Below are 20,201 nucleotides of genomic sequence, written 5' to 3'. Positions count from 1 at the left end.
TGGTGAGATTGAAAGAAGAACACACCACAGAAGAACGTTATACAAGGGACCCTCTGGCTCCCAGAGGACACCTGCTCTTCTGAGCGGGACCCATCCTACTAAGGGGCCGGGCCTTTATCATCCTGTCTAATCTGTTAAGAAAATTTTAGGATATTCTGTCTCATGTGTGTCAACTGAGTCACCACAGTGAAATATACAAGTATAGGAGGCATGGACCCTTGCCAGGAGGGCTAACACAAACTCAGTAAGAGGGAAATACAAGTGAAACACCAAATGACTCTGTTAATACCTAGGAGAGTAACAACTGTGATTCTAAGAAGCAGAAGATGTTTAAGTGCAAAAAAGGCAGAGTAGGAGATAAATTAGAATCAGTCAAGTCTACAAAACGAGGCTTCCTGGGGAAAGAGAAGTTGAAGAGCTAAGTGTTCAACAAAGTTAACAGCGGTTGAAGGAAGAGGGCACCTGGGTAGATGAAATGATACCTGTGAAACTCCAAACCTGCAAGAGGCAAAACATGCAGGAGACCACAAGATTAGCCAAGAAGGAAGAGAGCCTCTGAGGATAGGAATGAAGAAGATAGGGGAGCCTGATGAAGGAGGGCGTTGGCTACTGAAAGGCCAGCTAAAGAGGAGGAAGAAGCAAAGCAAACTGTTTGCAGAACATGGTTCCAATAAAGTGTACATGAAGAGTGGGAGGAGGAGAAGCACAAAAGCATGAAAAGCTGAAGGTCACTGAAGAAACACCAAGAGTTCTAAGTGACCTAGAAGGGAACCAGTGGAGATAATAATGGAGGGGAAAGGACACAGAAAGAAACAAGGAGTGTGACTGATTATAGCAGAGATAAGGGGGCAAAACGGGGTTTAAGCATGACCCCCAGTTACAGTCAAATTATTCAGATCTATTTCTCACTGATTTAACTTTCAAATATTAAAGACAAGTACAAAAGAAAATAGGCATTTCCAGGTATTCAGCAGGATGGTTTCCATGAAAAAAATAAAATAAAAATTTCGCCAGGCACGGTGACTCACACCTGTAATGCCAGCAAATTGGGAAGCTGGGGGTGGGTGGATTGCTTGAGACCAGGAGTTCGAGACCAGCCTGACTAACACGGTGAAACCCCATTTCTACTAAAAATACAAAAATTAGCCAGGCGTGGTGGTGCATTCCTGTAATCCCAACTACTTGGAAGGCTGAGGCAGGAGAATCGCTTGAACCCGAAAGGCAGAGACTACAGGTATCCGAGATTACGCCACTGTACTCCAGCCTGGGTAACAGAGTAAGACATTGTCTCACACACACACACACAAAATCCTGGAGTTTAATGCATTTGTTCCTTTCCAGCTCAATAACAGCCCATTAAGCTAAAGTTTAACTTTAGCCACAGCTTGAGAAAACCTTACTGTCTTCTTGAGAACGGAATATAGATAAAAAAGAACGGACTAGGAAAAAGTGAGTTTGGGTGAAAATTTTTTTTTCAGTTGTCAGAGACACCTAAGAGAAAACAAAATAACATAACTCCTTGTAACCAAGACAGGATATTAGTATCCAAGAGAGCTAAGAGAAGAAAGAATGAACAAGAATGAGGGATATCCAACTTAGGAAAGAAAGCAGGTGGCAATGCATAGTTCCTCTCAAGTAGAAACGAAGAGCCAGATGCGGTGGCTCACACCTATAATCCCAGCCCTTTGGGAGGTTAAGGTGGGCAGATTGCTTGTGTCCAGGAGTTCAAGACCAGCCCAGGCAACATGGTGAAACCCTGTCTCTACTAAAAACACAAAAAACTAGCCAGACATGGTGGCACATGCCTGTAGTCCCAGCTACTTGGGAGGCTGAAGTGGCAGCATCACCTGAGCCCCGAAGGTTGAGGCTGCAGTGAGCTGAGATCGCACCACTGCACTCCAGCCTGGGCAACTAGAGAGTGACCCTGTCTCGAAAAAAAAAAAAAGCTGAAACAAACAAACAAAAAAGCCCTCAGGTTTATAAAGCTAATTAGTTACAAAGCCTATTCCCAAGTGCATCTTCAAGGATCTTTACAAGAACCCCTAGGATGGCCAAAGTGGGCATGGTTATCCCATCTTACTGGTGGAGTAACACAGGCACCTGACCAAGGACACATGGGTGACCGACACTGAAGACCAGGGCTAGGAGTTCCTAGTCCAAGACTCTCTCTTAAGCAACAAACTTACCCACAGGAAAAGTGTGCATCCAGCGCCTTCTGTTGGACGTAAGCTTCATGGGCATTCGAGAGGGAGCAAAGGGGTTAATCAGTGCTCTCTGGGGCGTGTATCCACCAGGTCGAACATGCAGCATGGATTCTGCACTGCCAACGTGGAACCTCCCTGGTGCACTGGAGTCTCGCTGTGGTGGCTCCATCATGTTCTCCAGGACATCTGCCAGTTATCATGGAGTTGAGTCACAAAGAAAAACCACAGAACCACAGTGAAACCAGAACTAGGTAGACTGATAAGCCAAGGCTGACAAGAATCTTGGGCATCATAAATGTCAGGGAGTGAGAGAAATTAGTAAAATTGTCAAACTATAAAGAAATGAAGTACGTTTCCATTTGTTTGCTTTTAAATACTTGGGAGAAGGGAGTTTTGGTTCTAAATTACTGGCACAATGAAGTCACAACCAAATCTGATGGGAAGGACACTGCCTAGAGATCCTGAACTTTGAGCTGGAAGCAATGACTGAATGATGGGACTTGAGTTGTCTCCCTTGGGAAAGGAACGAGTATATTCTCTAAGAGGGAGGAACAATAAAAACAGCTATGTGGTAACCAGAAGGGCAGATCTTGGCAGAGCTAGTCAGTATCTTCACTATAAACCCATTTGATTTTCCTACTGGACACAAGACTATAGTTCCCAGCCTCTTTGCAATAAAGTCAAATGACTTAGTTCCGGCCAGCAGACCACAGGTAGAAATGATATGCTTCAAATCCAGGCCTGGGCCACAATTATCTCCACGAATGATGTGCATTCTTTTTCCCTTTGTGGAAACTTAGGTTCATAATCATGGCATCCCAGGATGGAAGGAACCTGAGTTCCTGAATGACTGAGTGGATCAATAGACCCTCCATTGACTTAGTGGGCTGGGACATGAGTAAGCAATCAAATGGTATTATGCTAAAAAAAAATTACTGAGAAAAAAAGAATGAAGAAATGGACGCCTCCAGCCTTGACCAGGCAAGGAGATGGTATGATATTTAGACTCCACCCGTCTGGCGCAATGGCAGACAGGTCCCATTATGGAGACAGAGACAGCATGCCTGAGTGGATCAAAGAACTGAAATCCACAACCAACTCTTCTTGTGTGCATCCCATATTCACTAAGCAATCACCTAGATGAAAAAGTGGGTCCAGCAGATGCAAACTCCAAGGAATTTGTCTTGGCCATCATTATCTACCCAGTGCCTAGCACAGAACCTCATACATTGTAATACTGTATTTCATTCCTCAAGTTACTTTGCAGGAAAGAAGAGAATGTTCAGATTTCCATAAAAGTTTTACTGTTCATTGTAAATTAATGAATTGATGCTCTAACTTACAAAATAAAAAAGAACATAGTCTAGTTAGTTATTAAGGAAATAAAAGAGAAAAACCCAATAAAAAAAAAAAAAGATGAGTACAGGCCAGGTACAGTAGCTTATTCCTGTAATCCCAGCATTTTGGGAGACCAAGGTGGACAGATCACTGGAGCCCAAGAGTTCAAGACCAGCCTGGCAAACAGACTTAGATCGTTCCTACAAAAACTTTAAAAACTAGCCGGGTGTGGTGGTGCACACCTGTAGTTCCAGCTATTTGGGAGACTGAAGTGGGAAGATCACGTGAGCCCAGGAGGTTGAGGCTGTAGTGAGCCAAGACTGTATCACTGCACCCCAGCCTGGGCCACAGAGTGAGAACCTGTCTCAAAACAAACAAACAAAAAAAAGAAACGACCCATGAAACTGCTCAGGCCATCAAGGGTATGCATATACAAAAAGCCACCAAGTATATGAAAGATGTCACTTTGGCCAGGTGCGGTGGCTCACACCTGTAATCCTAGCACTTTGGGAGGCTGAGGTGGGCAGATTATCTGAGGTCAGGAGTTTGAGACCAGCCTGACCAACATGGTGAAACCCCATCTCTACTCAAAAGACAAAATTAGCTGGGTGTGGTGGCACATGTCTGTAATCCCAGCTACCTGGGAGGCTGAGGCAGGAGAAGTGCTTGAACCTGGGAGGTGGAGGGTGCAGTGAGCCAAGATTGTGCCACTGCACTCCAGCCTGGGCAACAAGAGTGAAACTCCATCTCAAAAAAAAAAAAAAGGAAACGTTGCTTTACAGAAACAATGTGTACCATTTCCACACTACAATGATGGAGATAGTAGGTGGTCCCAGGCCAAACAGCATGGTTGCACACGGGGTCAGTGGCCAAAAAACAGTACAGAATTAAGCACAGACTGTGCTTAAAAATGCACAGTCATGCCGAACTGAAGGGTTTAGGTGCAGATTCTCTGGTCATTGAGCATGTCCAGGTGAACAAAGCACCCAAGATGTGCTGCCTGATGTAAAGAGCTCATGGTCAGATTAACCCATACATGAGCTCCTCCTGCCACACCAAGATGATCCTCATGGAAAAGTAACACATTATTCCTAAACCAGAAGAGGACATTGCACAGAAGAAAAAGATATCCCAAGGCCAGGCACGGTGGTTCATGCCTGTAATCCCAGCACTTTGGGAGGCCGAGGTGGGTGTATCACTGGAGGCCAGGAGTTCGAGACCAGCCTGGCCAACATGGCAAAACCCCATCTCTACTAAAAAAAATCAAAAATTAGCTGGTGTGGTGGTGTGTGCCTGTAATCCCAGCTACTCAGGAGGCTAAGGCAGAACAATCACTTGAACCCAGGAGGCAGAGGTTGCAGTGAGCCGAGATCATGCCACTGCACCCTAGCCTGGGCAACAGAGTGAGACTCGGTCTCAGAAAAAAAGAAAAGAAAAAAAAAAAGAAAAAAAATTGAAGAAACAAAAACTGATAGTATGGGAATAAATTCAGCACAAAATAAATGCAAATAAAAGTAAAAAAAAAAAAAAAACAGTAAGTGAAAAACTTTTTTTTTTTTTTTGAGATGGAGTCTCCCTCTGTCACCCAGGCTGGAGTGCAGTGGTGCAATCTGGGCTCAATGCAACCTACACCTCCCAAGTTCAAGTGATTCTCCTGCCTCAGCCTCCTGAGTACCTGGGATTACAGGCACCTGCCACCACTGCCTAGCTAATTTCTGTATTTTGAGTAGAGACAGTGTTTCACCATGTTGACCAGGCTGGTCTCAAACTTCTGACCTCAAGTGATTCATCCGCCTTGGCCTCCCAAAGTGCTGGAATTACAGGTGTGAGTCACTGTGCTGGACCAGTAAGTGAGAAACTAAAATGCAACATAAGACAGAGGTTGTTTTATGTATGGCATAAATGGAAATGATAAGGAAATAAACCCTTTTGACCCTAGGCCTAAGAAAAGCTTTCTATTAATATATGGAAAGGTATATAGTTAAATGATGGATGAAGAAAGGCTAAACAAAAAATAGTATAATAGAGGCAGGGTGCAGTAACATTGGTTCATGCCTGTAATCTCAGCATTTTAGGAGGCCAATGGGTGGATCCCTTGAGCCTAGGAGTTCAAGACCAGCCTGGGAATGGTGAAACCCCATCTCTACAAAAAAATGTAATAATCAGCTGGGTGTGGTGGCATGCCTATAGTCCCAGTTACTTGGGAGGCTGAGGAGGGAGGATCGATTAAGTCCTGGAGTTCAAGGCCACACTGAGGTGAGCTGTGATTGCACCACTGCACTGTAGCCTGGGTGTTCTGTCACCAAAAAAAAAAGTATAATATACACATAGCTAACAGCTAAAGTGATTTGTACCTACTGCACTGGCAAAGAAATAATTAAGATGTGGGATTTACACCCCACCTCTGACCAACCCTCCCAACTCCAGTCACCCACTGTATTAAGAAAGATGTCCCTGGCTCGGTCTGTGCTTCAGCACTCTTACCTCGAGTGCTGGTGTATCCCAAGGAGCTGCTGACTTCATACTGGTGCAGGTGGGGGTGTGGGATCATCAGGATGTTGGCGCTCTTGCCCAGGGAGCTGTCATCAGAAGCCTGGCTCCTCACTTCCTCAGTGGGTAGTGTGTGGCTTGGTAGGGAAGGGCTGGATGAAACATCACAGGAGCTGGCACTCTTTCGACTGTGATTCTCTCTCTCTCGCACAGACCTGCCAGGCAAGAGACAAAAAGTTACCATCAAGCGAGGGATGCTGTCCTACCTCAAGTTAAAACTCTAAAACCCATCACCAGCCCAAGCCACATGGGAACCCAATAACAAAAATCCCCAGTGTGATCTACAAGCAGGAAACCTATATGTGGTACTTTACCCTTAACAGCTTGAGATGTTATATAAGAAAGGGGAGAAATGACAGACATTATGCGGCCAAAGTTCTAGGATCATAGTTGTAAAGAAAGGACTGCTCCAGGCCGACCCCACCTGATCCCACTGATTAATCTCACATCACTAAAAACAGAATGAGAAGAGAGATAGGATGTGATGTGGGAGAAGGTACACAGTGCCTGAGAAGTGTTCTCACCCTCAAATTTGAATCTAAATCTAATCAAGCTTCCAGAGATAATTGCCACTTTACAGGGAATTTGCAGAATAGAGGAAAACTTAAACATTACAAGGCAACAATCAGTCAAATGTAGAAAGCAAGGCATTCTACTGTCACACACACACACAAAAGACATTATAACCAAATGCAAAAAGTGGATCTTGTTTAGGTCCCATTTCAAACTAACTGCAAAAGCACATTTTTGAGGCAATTCAGAAAACTGAGCATGCACTGGCTATTAGAGGGGATTTAGGGATTAGTGTTAATTTTGTTACCAATGATAATGGTACTGCGATATTTTGGTTTTTTTAATTCTTATTTGTTGAAATGTATACTAATCAGCTTTGTGCCAGACTGGGTGACACTAAATAAATAAATAACATGTAAAAAAAGAAAGAAACTTACGCTGAAGTACGCACTATTGAAAAAAAAATACAGGCTGCCTGGGATTTGTTTGTTTTTGTGAGATGGAGTCTCACTCTGTCACCCAGATTGGAGTGCAGTGGCGCAATGTCAGCTCACTGAAGCCTCCACCTCCTGGGTTCAAGCGATATTCCTGCCTCAGCCTCCCAAGCAGCTGGGATTATAGGCGCCCGCCACCACACCTGGGTAATTTTTTTGTATATTTAGTAGAGACTGGGTTTCACCATGTTGGCCAGGCTGGTCTCAAACTCCTGACCTCAAGTGATCCACCTGCCTTGGCCTCCCAAAGTGCTGGGATTACAGGCGTGAGCCACTGTGCCCTGCCAATCCTGGGATTTGTTTTTAAAATACTCCATCCAAAATTTAAATGTGGGAGAGGTGATGAAACAAGACTGACAACATGGTGATAACTGTTCATAATAGTAGTCTCTATTTGAGCATGTCTGAACATTTCCTAATAAGAGTTTATATATATCATATGTATATATTATATATATACACACACACAACATATATATATATCCTTATTAAAACATAAAATTCCCTAAGGGGAAAACCTCTAAAAGCAACAGCAAGAAGGATCAAAAGGAGAAAAGCCCTATAGAGATGCAAAAGCTCAGAACGAAAGAGTAAGCCCACCAACAGGGCTGCCCTTGTGGCATCAGAGCTACTCCCTTTCCTCCTGCAAGGATTTTTTTAGTAAGAGCTTAAACGGAGCCTGAAAACAGATTCAAAGTGCTGACTACATGTTTGTTCTTTCCACAGTAAATATTTAAACACCAGTATATGCTTAGCCATGGGTAAAGGTAGAGCACCAATTAAGACACAATTTGTGCCTTCAGAGACCACACAACCTGGGTACCACAAGGTCTTGTCATCTTTGATTAGACAAAAGAAAACCAATTTTGAACTATGAGAGCATTTTTAAAGACTACAAAGAAAAGCCCCTCAGTAGCTCTTACTGAGCCCCTAAGCAGCATCCACACACAGGAGAGAGGCTGCTGACAGCACTTAATTCTGAGCTCTAAGCATTCTGGGTAGGACTGGATGAGGGAAGAGGACAGAAAACAATCATGTGGTCACTCTAAGTTCATTTGCCACAAAATTAAGAGACATAATATTATTCCACTCAGTTGTGCTTAAAGCTACAGAATTAAGAAATCTGGCCGGGCGCGGTCATTCATGCCTGTAATCCCAGCACTTTTGGAGGCCAAGGTGGGTGGATCACCTGGGGTCGGGAGCTTGAGACTGGCCTGATCAACATGGAGAAACCCCGTCTCTACTAAAGATACAAAATTAGCCAGGCATGATGGCACATGCCTGTAATCCCAGCCACTCAAGAGGCTGAGGCACGAGAATCGCTTGAATCCAGGAGGCGGAGGTTGTGATGAGCCGAGATCACGCCATCGCACTCCAGCCTGGGCAACAAGAGCAAAACTCCATCTCAAAAAAAAAAAAAAGAAGAAATTTGGAAAATTGGTTGGGCGCAGTGGCTCACGCCTGTAATCCCAGCACTTTGGGAGGCAAAGGCGGGCGGATCACAAGGTCAGGAGATTGAGAGCATCCTAGCTAATACGGTGAAATCCGGGCTCTACTAAAAATACAAAAAATTAGCTGGGCGTGATGGTGGGTGCCTGTAGTTCCAGCTAGTCAGCAGGCTGAGGCAGGAGAAAGGATTGAACCCGGGAGGTGGAGCTTGCAGTGAGCCGAGATCGCGCCACTGCACTCCAGTCTGGGTGACAGAGCGAGACTCCTTCTCAAAAAAAAAAAGAAAAAAGAAATCTGGAAAATTGATTCACAGTATTTGGTATACAGGGAAAGAAACAGAAGCTAGAGTTGTTTCACACATTCATGAAAAAAGAAAGTCGACATAAATAATATAAACATAAGCATAAAATCCAAGATGAGGCCGGGTGCGCTGGCTCAGTCTGTAATCCCAGCGCTTTGGGAGGCCAAGGCGGGTGGACCACTTGAAGTCAGGAGTTTGAGACCAGCCTGGCCAACATATTGAAACCCCGTCTCTACTAAAAAATATAAAAATTAGCCGAGTGTGGTGGTGCATGCCTGTAGTCCCAGTTACTTGGGAGGCTGAGGCATAAGAATCGCTTGAACCCAGGAGGCAGAGGCTGCAGTGAGAAGAGATTGCACCACTGCACTCCAGCCTAGCAGACAGAGCAAAACGCCATTTCAAAACAAAAACAAAAACAACAACAAAAATCCCCCAAGACTATAAAATATTAGAAGAAAATATGAAATATTCACCTGTAACTCTGGGGTAGAGAATGTTTTCTTACACAAGACCCAGAAATGAATAGATTAGTATATCTAACTATATCACAATTAAAAACTACCACATGGCTGAGTGCAGTGGCTCATGCCTATAATCTCAGCACTTTGGGAGACTAAGGCAGGAAGATGGCTTCAACCAGGAGTTTGAGACCAGCTGGCAATATGTAAGACCTCATCTCCACAAAAAATTAAAAAACTAGCTGGACATGATGGTGCATGCCTGTAGTCTCAGCTACTTGGGAGGCCAGAGGCAAGAGGATCCAGGAGGCAGAGGTTACAGTGAGCCATGATCGTGACACTGCACTACAGCCTGGGTGACAGAACGAGATCCTGTCTCAAAAAAAACCAACTACCATATGACCAAAACACCACAGAGCACACTTTTTTTTTTTTTTTTTTGAGACAGAGTCTCACTCTGTGGCCCAGGCTGGAGGGCAGTGGTGTGATCTCGGCTTACTGTAAGCTCCACCTCCGGGGTTCACGCCATTCTCCTGCCTCAGCCTCCCGAGTAGCTGGGACTACAGGCGCCTGCCACCATGCCCGGCTAACTTTTTTGTATTTTTAGTAGAGACAGGGTTTCACCATGTTAGCCAGGATGGTCTCGATCTCCTGATCTCGTGACCTGCCCACCTCGGCCTCAGGCAGCAAATTTTTAAAAGCAGGACTTAAAGAAAGAAAAGTTCTTGCCCACTCAGAATAATAAACTTAAAAGAAACGCTGTGTCCAAGGATAGTGCCAGCCCGATGAGAGGAAGATTGTGGAATTTGTGAATTGTTTCCCTTGGCTCAGAAGACCATAAGAACCGGCCAGGCACGGTGGCTCACACCTATAATCCCAGCACTTTGGGAGGCCGAGGCAGGAGGATCACTTGGGGCCAGAAGTTCAAGACCAGTCTGACCAACATGGTGAAACCCCATCTCTACAAAAAATATAATTATTAGCCGGGCGTGGTGGCGCGTGCCTTTAATCCCACCTACTCAGGAAGCTGAGGCAGGAAAATTGCTTGAACCCAGGAGGCAGAAGTTGCAGTGAGCCGAGATTGTGTCATTGCACTCCAGCCTGGGCAACACAGTGAGACTCCATCTCAAAAAACAAAACGAGATGGGCACAGTGGGTCATGCCTGTAATCCTAGCACTTTGGGAAGTCGAGGCAGGCAGATCACCTGAGGTCGGGAGTTCGAGACCAGCCTGACCAACATGGAAAAACTCCATCTCTACTAAAAATACAAAATTAGCCAGACATGATGACGCACGCCTGTTATCCCAGCAACTTGGGAGGCTGAGGCAGGAGAATCGCTTGAACTCGGGAGGTGGAGGTTGCGGTGAGCCGAGATCGCACCATTACACTCAAGTCTGGGCAACAAGAGCGAAACTCCATCTCAAAAAAACAAAACAAAACAAACAAAAAACCCAAAATGAAACAAAACAAAACAAGAAAAGATTTTCAAGGTTGCTCTTAGAGGCCACTACTGAACTTCAGGTTTTCCTACACAATTTTTATATGCACCCCCAAGTGAATCTGGCAGAAAACCTGCAGGTGGCGAGGCACTGGGCCCGGGATGGGCCGGGCAGCCTGAACACTTGAGCGTCATAGGCATCATAATCTACTTGGATGGGAAGGGCGTTCTCAGATTCTTTTGGACTCCCGAGAGCTGAAATACACAAATAACATAAATTGTTATCAAAAACATTTCAAACAGATGCCTGAGAGCTGAAATACACAAATAATATAAACTGTCATCCAAATACATTTCAAACAGATGCCTTCAGATAATCTTCACCAGAATGTGCAAGGTACAGGTGATCACCCTCTCCATGAAAAAATGGGGTAACAACCTATTCATCAAGTTGAGACTAAATGACGTATATGTCAAAGCAATATAGAACTGTATAGCACTAAATAAAGGTAAGGTGTGGATAGCATTTCATCCTTTTGTGACCCTTCTTAAAATAAATCATCTTAATATGTTTAGTAGTTTAAAACTTTCTACCTGATCCCTACAAATGGCCGATGGAAAAGAAAAACAAGTTTTTTTCATTTTGCAGATGACAGGAAAAAATATAAGGTCATTAAGGGATCCTACAAACATGACACAAAGGGAACTCAGGTCTCCTGACTTTTCCACAGATTTTTTATGGGACTTCACATAGTTTTGTTGTCATGGGTAAGCTGATGCTCTTTTTTTTTTTTTTTTGAAACGGAGTCTTGCTCTGTCACCCAGGCTGGAGTGCAATGGTGTGATCTCGGCTCACTGCAACCTCTGCCTCCTGGGTTCAAGCAATTCTCCTGCCTCAGCCTCCTGAGTAGCTGGAATTACAGGTACCCGCCATCATGCCCGGCTAATTTTTTTGTATTTTTGTAGAGACAGGGTTTCACCATGTTGGCAAGGCTGGTCTTGAACTCCTGACCTCAGGTGATCCACCCACCTTGGCCCCCCAAAGTGCTGGGATTACAGGCGTGAGCCACCGCACCCGGCCAGCTGACTCTTTTTTTAAAAGCAAGGAAAAAAATCTCAAAAAATACTCACATGTATCACGGCCATTTTTTGCTTTCTCAGAGGCAGGCTGAAAAATTAAATAGATAATTAATCACTCCTTCCTTTGCTAGAAAAGAACTTATCACAAGGCACAGTGTGTATGTGCTGCTCCCAGGGTAGAGAGCCTGTAACTGATGGAAAGGCAGGAGCTAACATCTGACACCTACCTACCACGGTCCTTTATTCTCACATCACATCTTGCTGACTCTCACAACCCTGTCCAGTGAGGGAATGGACTCCTTACAAGTGGGGATATTCAATTGCAGAGAGAATGAGGGACTTTACCCAAAGCCACATATTCAGCAGGTGGCAGAGCCAAAATTCAAGCCCAGATCTTTAGATTCTTGGTCAATCCACTGTTGTGTTTGTGCCACCACAGCTAGGTCCCACCTGACCCAAACGCTGCATGCTTCCTCCTTCACTACGGTGCTGTCACCTGTCTGCCTGCACCTACCAGAGCTAAGCACTCTGTAGATCACCCAATTTGCCAAAATCAAGTACAAGGGTAGAGGAAAAAACTAATAAAGCTATCACTTTTTACATTTTCTTAAAAATCTTTTTCAGATTAAATAAATAAAGGCCAGGCACAGTGGCTCACGCCTATAATCCCAGCACCTTGGGAGTCCAAGGCGGGAGGACTGCTTGAGCCCAGGAGTTTGAGACTAGCCTGAGCAACATAGTGAGACCCCATCTCTATTTATGTAATTTTTTTTGGTAATCTTTCAGGACCCTGAAACCTTTCACAACAATATTAACTCTTGCTTCTTTAAAATAATCATGGTAGCCGGGTACAATGGCTCATGCCTGTAATCCCAGCACTTTGGGAAGCCGAGGCAGGCAGAACACCTGAGGTTGTCAGGAGTACCAGCTTGGCCAACATGGTGAAACCCCATCTCTACTAAAAATACAAAAATTAGCTGGGTGCAGTGGCTCACACCTGTAATCCCAGCACTTTTGAAGGCCAAGATGGGTGGATCACCTGAGGTCAGGAGTTCAAGACCAATCTGGCCAACATGGTGAAACCTCTTCTCTACTAAAAATGCAAAGAAATTAGCTGGGCACAGTGGTGGGCACCTGTAATCCCAGCTACTCTGGAGGCTGAGGCAGGAGAGGCACATGAACCCAGGAGGCAGAGGTTACAGTGAGCTGAGATCATGCCATTGCACTCCAGCCTGGGTGACACAGCGAAACTCTATCTCAAAAAATAAAATAAAATAAAATAAAATTTAAAAAATACAAAAATTAGCTGGACATGGTGGCGCACGCCTGTAATCCTGTAATCCCAGCTACCTGGGAGGCTGAGACAGGAGAATCACTTGAACTCTGGAGGCAGGGGTTGCAGTGAGCCAAGATCGCACCATTGCACTCCAGCCTGGGCCAGAGAGAGTGACTCCATCTCAAAAAAAAAAAAAAAAAAAATTAGACAGGCATGGTGGCATGCACCTGTAGTCCTACCTACTGGGGAGGCTGGGGCACGAAAAATGATTGAACCCAGGAGGCAGAGGTTGCAATGAGCCGAGATCCCACCACTACACTGGGCATGACAGAGCGAGACTCTGTCTCAAAAAAATAAAATAAAATAATCATGGTGCAGAGAAGTTTTTCCATGTTCTACTTGGCTGAGAATGCTTGTGGTGAAGGCAAGAGAGGCCCTTTCTGGACAGAATCCCATCTCCTAGCATTTCACTATCTGACATGGCTTATGCTAGGAGTCCTCAGCTTGCTCCAAATTAGTATTTCCCCTATTAGAAGAGTAACATTAACAGCCCTCCCCGCTAAAAAAAGAAAAGGGAAGAAGTGGCCCTGACACACAGCCACAAATGGAGCAACCCTCAGTGAATTCAGCTCTACTGGAAAGGGCAGAGGGGTGAAAGCACTCGGGTGTGGGGACTGCAAACATAACAGCCTGCTTTTCTTCTCACAGTACATCAAAACCACTTGTTCGAGTTCTGGCCGGGTGCAGTGGCTCACGCCTATAATCCCAGCACTTTGGGAGGCTGAGGTGGGCTGGTCACTTGAAATTAAGAGTTTGAGACAAACTTGGCCAACATGTGAAACCCTGTCTCCACTAAAAATACAAAAATTAGGCCGGGTGTGGTGGCAGGTGCCTGTAATCCCAGCTACTCGGGAGGCTAGGGCACGAGAATTGCTTGAACCTGGGAGGCAGAGGTTGCAGTAAGCTGAGATCACACCACTGCACTCCAGCTTGGGAGACAGAGCAAGATTCCATCTCAAAAAAACAAACAACAACAACAACAAAATCACTTGTTCTAGAGGCTGAGGCAGGAGAATGGCGTGAACCCGGGAGGCGGAGCTTGCAGTGAGCTGAGATCCAGCCACTGCACTCCAGCCTGGGAGACAGAGCGAGACTCCGTCTCAAAAATAAATAAATAAATAAATAAATAAAGTTTGGGGATGAATTTCTTAACTCTGTTCATGGCCATGGGGGAAGATGAGGGTACCTCAGGACTAAAATAACCCTATCAGTGTGTGACAGTCCACAAAGGCTCTCTGCTGATTAATGCAATCTACCTTCTTGGCTGGGCAGAATGGCTCATGTCTGTAATCCCAACACTTTGGGAGGCTGAAACAGGAGGATTGCTTGAGTCCAGGAGCTCAAGATAAGACTGGACCACATAGTAAGAACCATCTTAACAAAAATAAAAACCTACCTTCTTTCCTGCCAGTTTTATTCGTGGGGTGAAACTATTACAAAAGAGCTGGCTTTTGGATGTGTAGAAACTGTAAAAGAAACAGAGTCATTAATCTAAATCCCCTTTATTTTAAAAACTCAAAACACAGTTAAAATACTAGGCATGGATCAGCCCTCCTGAAATGGGCTTTGTTCTCAGCTTCACTGATCTTCCCAATTTTAACTTCTTTTGCAAGAAGTCACTACAAAACATTAGTTATATTTTGTTTTTTGGTAGAGACAGTCTGGCTACGTTGATCACAATGGTTTCAAACTCCTGGCCTCAAGCGTTCCTCCCACCTCAGCATCCCAAAGTACTGGGATTACAGGCATGAGCCACCATGCCCAGCCTGAAATTGCTACTTTTGTAGGTCAAAAACAGTCTAATATCATGATATCAAATAGTATAAATTAATAGCTGCAGCTTTGCCATGAACTTGCTGTTCAAGACCAGGTTGGCCAACACGGTGAAACCCTGTTTCTACTAAAAATACAAAAATTAGCTGGGTGTGGTGGCAGGCACCTGTAATCCCAGCTACTCAGGAGGCTGAGGCAAGAGAATTGCTTGAACCCGGATGGTGGAGGTTGCAGTGAGCCAAGATCGTGCCACTGCACTCCAGCCTGGGCGACAGAGCAAGACTCCATCTTAAAAAAAGAAAGAAAGAAAGAAAGACAACCCAGAGAAGGAGAGAAGGCTCTGGAAGCACTGAAGAAAAAGTGGCTATTAGTTATCAGGGCAGCACAGAAGTAATTTACAGAAGAGAGATGCTGGAGTTGGATCTTGGAAGAAAATAGGCATTTTCAAGAGAAGGGTAGATGGAATAAGATTAGTGTCATAGTTCAAAAAGATGAGGCACTGGCACTAGCAGAGGGATGAGAAAAGCCATCCCTGAGCTGGAACCAGCAGGAACACTGAAGTCTTGTCCCATAAAGAGGCGCGGGGACTTATCTAGAGCTGAAGGAAGTCAGGCACAAATGTTGGTCTTCTACGGTCTGTGGGAGTTGGGAATAGAAGGACTTGGGAACAGCAGTGGAAGTCAGTCAGTCCTTAAAATTTTGTTTTTATTCTTTTTCACCATAGACTGTCCATATGATACTGCTACTGCTTTGTGTGTAGAGAACTTTGAGCAAATGTTAGAACTTGGTTTCCACATTTTCTTGACAAAAGGTTTAGTGCTATAATAAGAACCTAACAAATTTAAAGAAAAATGGCAAGGAAGCTGTCAAAACTCTTATCACCTACTATTGATTGAGATCGCACCCACCTGTGGTTTATCCAGTGAGGGATATTATAGTCATCGCCCAGACGAGAATCCCGGGGAGCACTCCGATTATGGAGCTGCAAGGGGAAAAATGAGAGCACAGATAAGCTACAGAACAAGTAGGATGTGGAACTGCTCTAACTTTTCTGTTTTTGGGGTTTTAAAAAAAAAAATTTTTAGGGCCAGGCATGGTGGCTCAAGCCTGTAATCCCAGCACTTCAGGAAGCCAAGGTGGGCGGATCACCTGAGGTCAGGTGTTCGAGACCAGCCTGGCCAACATGGTGAAATCCCGTTTCTACTAAAAATACAAAAATTAGCCAGGCGTGGTGGCAGGTGCCTGTAATCACAGCTACTCAGGAGGCTGAGGCAGGAGAATTGCTTGAACCCGGGAGGCAGAGGTTGCAGTGAGCCGAGATCGTGCCATTGCACTCCAGCCTGGGGGACAAGAACAAGATTTCGTCTCAAAAAAAAAAAAAAAAAAAATTTTTTTTTTAGAGATGGAGTTTTGCTTTGCTGACCGGGCTGGAGTGCAACAGTTATTCATAGTTATTCATAACAAACTATACCCAAACTCCTAGGCTCAAGGGATCTTCCCACTTCAGCCTCTCGAGTAAGTGGGACTATAAGCGCATGCCACAGCGCCTGGATTGTTTCTCTTTCTAACTATACTCAAACTGGCCTTTAGTAAGCAAATCCAAAATCTAATTACCTTGAACAATGGGACAGCATGTAACGGTTGCTCTCCCATACACACCAAGTCTACACCAATTCCTAAAAAAATAAAAGACAAAAAGAGTTGTGGGGAGGGAATGGCAGAGACAAGCATCCCTATCTATAAATCATGTTATTTAACTGCGTATTAGGCAAAGCTAACTTACCATTGTATGATTTATAACCTCATAGTGCTGCCTATGCAGCAAAGAAGTAAATACACTTTTTGAGACAGTCTCACTCTGCTGCCCAGGCTGACGTGCAGTGGTCAGAGATCACAGCTCTCTGCAACCTCTGCCTCCTGGGTTCAAGCAATTCTACTGCCTCAGCATCCCAACTCCATCTTGTTGATGAAACAAATCAAATTGTGGGGTGTGGGGCTGAGTTGGGGATACGAGGCACATCATGGAGGACTGGACTAGATTATCTGATAGTGCATCTGAAAACAGGCTGACAGCACATGGGTCCCTTGAAATCATCCCTCCAGGAAGGCTTCTCTAGTGCCAAATATATTTGGGAAACTCAGAGTACCCTGATACACCCTTTAGAGAAAAACAACCTACACTAACATGTTAAAAACGGAGGAAGACCTGTCATTATGGAACCTGCTTATCTTTGCATGACCCAGCATTTTCCAAACTGAGTTGACCATGAATCTTTAGCACCTGACGCCTATTGACATCCACAGATATTGTGACACACAGAACACTATACAAAGCTCCTCACACTCTAAGAAGTCAGTGAAGCTCACAGTTCTAAGGGAAAATCAGGCTAGGAACATGTGGAGACAGGGCACAAACCAGAGAGTATTACCATTATCTATCATCCGCTGCTTGGTCAAGATCATGAGTAGGCGGTCCACCTCAAAGACACCCACCCCGGGCGTGATCACCACTGACATCTGACCCGTTCGGTCAAAGTTGCGGTTGATGTAATGCTTATCAAACACTAGAAATAAAACAAAAATTCCACAATAATGATGTTACAGTTTTTCATAACCCCGTCACAAACAAGCATCTCTACACTCTCAGAGCATTCTGCCCATATTTTTATTTTATTTTATTTTATTTTGAGACAGAGTCTTGCTCTGTCACCAGGCTGGAGTGCAGTGGCGTGATCTGGGCTTACTGCAACCTCCGCCTCCCAGGTTCAAGCAATTCTCCTGCCTCAGCCTCCTCAGTAGCTGGGACTACAGGTGCATGCCACCACACCTGGCTCATTTTTTGTATTTTTAGTAGAGACGGGGTTCCACCATGTTGGCCAGGATGGTCTCGAACTCCCGACCTCAAGTGGTTCGCCCACCTCGGCCTCCCAAAGTGCTGGGATTACAGGCGTGAGCCACTGCACCCGGGCCATATTTTTATTATAGCAACTGCCACATTCTAGTTAAATGTATACACATCTATCTTTTCTATATTAAGAACTACTTGACCATGGAATAAGTCTCTGTCACCTTTGTTAATACACCTCATTGATGCCTAATACTTGCCCTGTGCAGCCTTAAATGCTCAAATTTCATGCTGTTAGGGATGTGGCTCATGCCTGTAATCCCAGCACTTTGGGAGGCCGAGGCAGGTGGATCACTTGAAATCAGGAGTTTGAGACCAGGCTGGCCAACATGGTGAAACTCCATCTCTACCAAAAAATACAAAAATTAGCCAGGCATGGTGGTGTGCACCTATAATCCCAGCCACTTGAGAGGCTGAGATGGGAGAATCACTTGAACCCAGGAGGCAGAGGTTGCAGTGAGCAGAGATCATGCCACTGCATTCCAGCCTGGGTGACAGAGCAAGACTCTGTGTCAAAAAAAAAGAAAAATTCATGCTGTTAATTTGAACCATCCATAAATGAGTCTGTAGTAAAACTTTGATTATATAGATTTTTTATATATTATATATTATTTTATTATATATATAAACTATATAATTAGATTATATTAGATAGTATTAATTTAAGACACTATTTAAAAGAGTAGACCAAAATCTTGGGATGATTTTGTAAATCTGGCAAGTCACTTTTTATTTCTAGCTTCTGTGATTCTTACTATGAAAAATCAGTGATATTCCAATATGACAAGAAGATTTACTAATAGAAGACCTCATGCTCTAGAATTCCCCCAGCACCTGTGTACAGACACGTGTGAAGATGATATACAGGTGATGTGAATGTACATCATCACTTCCACCTCTGGCCAGTGACAGATGGACACCTAACTGGAGCTGGGCAGATCAGACTCTCTCTACCAGGAATGTGAATTCTGAACAGAGAGCAGAGACAGGGTTGCTGGAAGCTGAAATATGGCTCTCATAATTCCTGCTGCTATGGTTCCCAGAGCCACTAAGGTTCTTCAACATGGTGTTTGAGCCTTTCCTGGCTGCTCCACTTAAGCCTCTGTATTCTTCCAGTAAATTTCCCTTTTTGTTTAAACTAAATCAATACATTTCTGTTATTTGCAAACAATATATTTCAGCTAACACATAAATGCCGGGATAATCATACCACACTGCTAACAATGGTTCCCCTTAAAGAAGAGGACACTGGGGGTCAGGAGGAGCGTATCGTTTTTTACTTGATACACCTCTCCATATTCGAATTTTATTTTATTTTATTTTATTTTATTTATTTGAGACAGTCTTAACTCCATCACCCAGGCTGGAATGCAGTGGCATGATCTCAGCTCACTTCAACCTCCGCCTCCCAGGTTTAAGTGATTTTCCTGCTTCAGCCTCCCAAGTAGCTGGTATGACAGGCATGCACCACCATGCCTGGCAAGTTTTTTATGTATTTTTAGTAAAGATGGGGTTTTGCCATGTTGGCTAGGCTGGTCTTGAGCTCCTGACCTCAGGTGATCCCCTGCCACAGCCTCCCAAAGTGCTGGTATTACAGGTGTCAGCCATTGCAGCAGGCCTATTTATTTAAAAAAAAAAAAAAAAAGTTTTTTTTTTTTTTTTTGAGATAGTGTCTTTTTCACCCAGGCTGGAGTGTAGTGGCATGATCTCTGCTCACCACAACCTCCACCTCCCAGGTTCAAGTGATTCTCCTGTCTCAGCCTCCTGAATAGCTGAGATTACAGGCGTGTGCCACCATGCTGGCTAATTTTTGTATTTTTAGTAGAGACAGGGTTTCACCACGTTGCTCAGGCTGGTCTCAAACTCCGGACCTCAAGTGATCTGTCTGCCTTGACCTCCCAAAGTGCTGGGATTATACATGTGAGTCACGGCACCTGGCTGCTTTTGTAATTTTTTTTTAAGTAGATTTTGATTTTTTTAATTTTTATTTTAAATTTTTATTTTTTAAGTAGATTTTTAAAATATTACCTAGAAGCAGCTGAGGGATGGGGTGGAAAATAATAACACGGTTTGAGTAAGTCAAAGAACCCAAGGAGGATCCTTGTAGTTCCTGACCATGAGAAGCAGATGAGACTACCAAATTAACCGGTCAACAGAAGACCCAAGAGCTAAATGTTGGTCATTACAACCACCCAATGAGAAGCTATTGCTTTAAATTAATTTTGGGGGTAGCTGAATGGAGGCATCATCACCTAGGTCTGGGTCTGCAGGCATTCATAAAGAGACATGCATAGCTGTCAGAGGCCTTTAAACCAGAGCAACTCCATCTTGAATAGGGGCTGGGGACAATGAGGTTCAGAC

At 44.3% G+C, this 20,201-nt stretch overlaps 1 protein-coding gene across 25 annotated transcripts in view; it reads right to left on the bottom strand.

The window, feature by feature from the left end:
* The window catches only part of LOC105487290 (DEP domain containing 5, GATOR1 subcomplex subunit), a 164,564-nt gene that overhangs the window by 97,655 nt on the left and 46,708 nt on the right, over window positions 1-20,201 (bottom strand). For all 25 annotated transcript variants that reach the window (XR_011614075.1, XR_011614077.1, XR_011614073.1 and 22 more), the window contains 8 exons: window positions 17,365-17,499; window positions 16,550-16,611; window positions 15,844-15,917; window positions 14,559-14,628; window positions 11,878-11,914; window positions 10,881-11,001; window positions 6,027-6,247; window positions 2,187-2,390 (listed from right to left, as the gene is read on the bottom strand). Coding sequence is in view for 21 of the 25 variants with exons in the window: in XM_071080449.1 (XP_070936550.1) it covers window positions 2,187-2,390; window positions 6,027-6,247; window positions 10,881-11,001; window positions 11,878-11,914; window positions 14,559-14,628; window positions 15,844-15,917; window positions 16,550-16,611; window positions 17,365-17,499 (924 nt within the window). In the remaining 4 variants the exon portion in view is untranslated. The remainder of the gene's footprint in view (window positions 1-2,186; window positions 2,391-6,026; window positions 6,248-10,880; window positions 11,002-11,877; window positions 11,915-14,558; window positions 14,629-15,843; window positions 15,918-16,549; window positions 16,612-17,364; window positions 17,500-20,201) is intronic.

Source organism: Macaca nemestrina, chromosome 15, assembly GCF_043159975.1.
Source record: "Macaca nemestrina isolate mMacNem1 chromosome 15, mMacNem.hap1, whole genome shotgun sequence".
Classification (NCBI taxonomy): domain Eukaryota; kingdom Metazoa; phylum Chordata; class Mammalia; order Primates; family Cercopithecidae; genus Macaca; species Macaca nemestrina.
The sequence above is the reverse complement of the archived record's forward strand: the minus strand, read 5'-3'. Positions and strand labels throughout refer to the sequence as shown.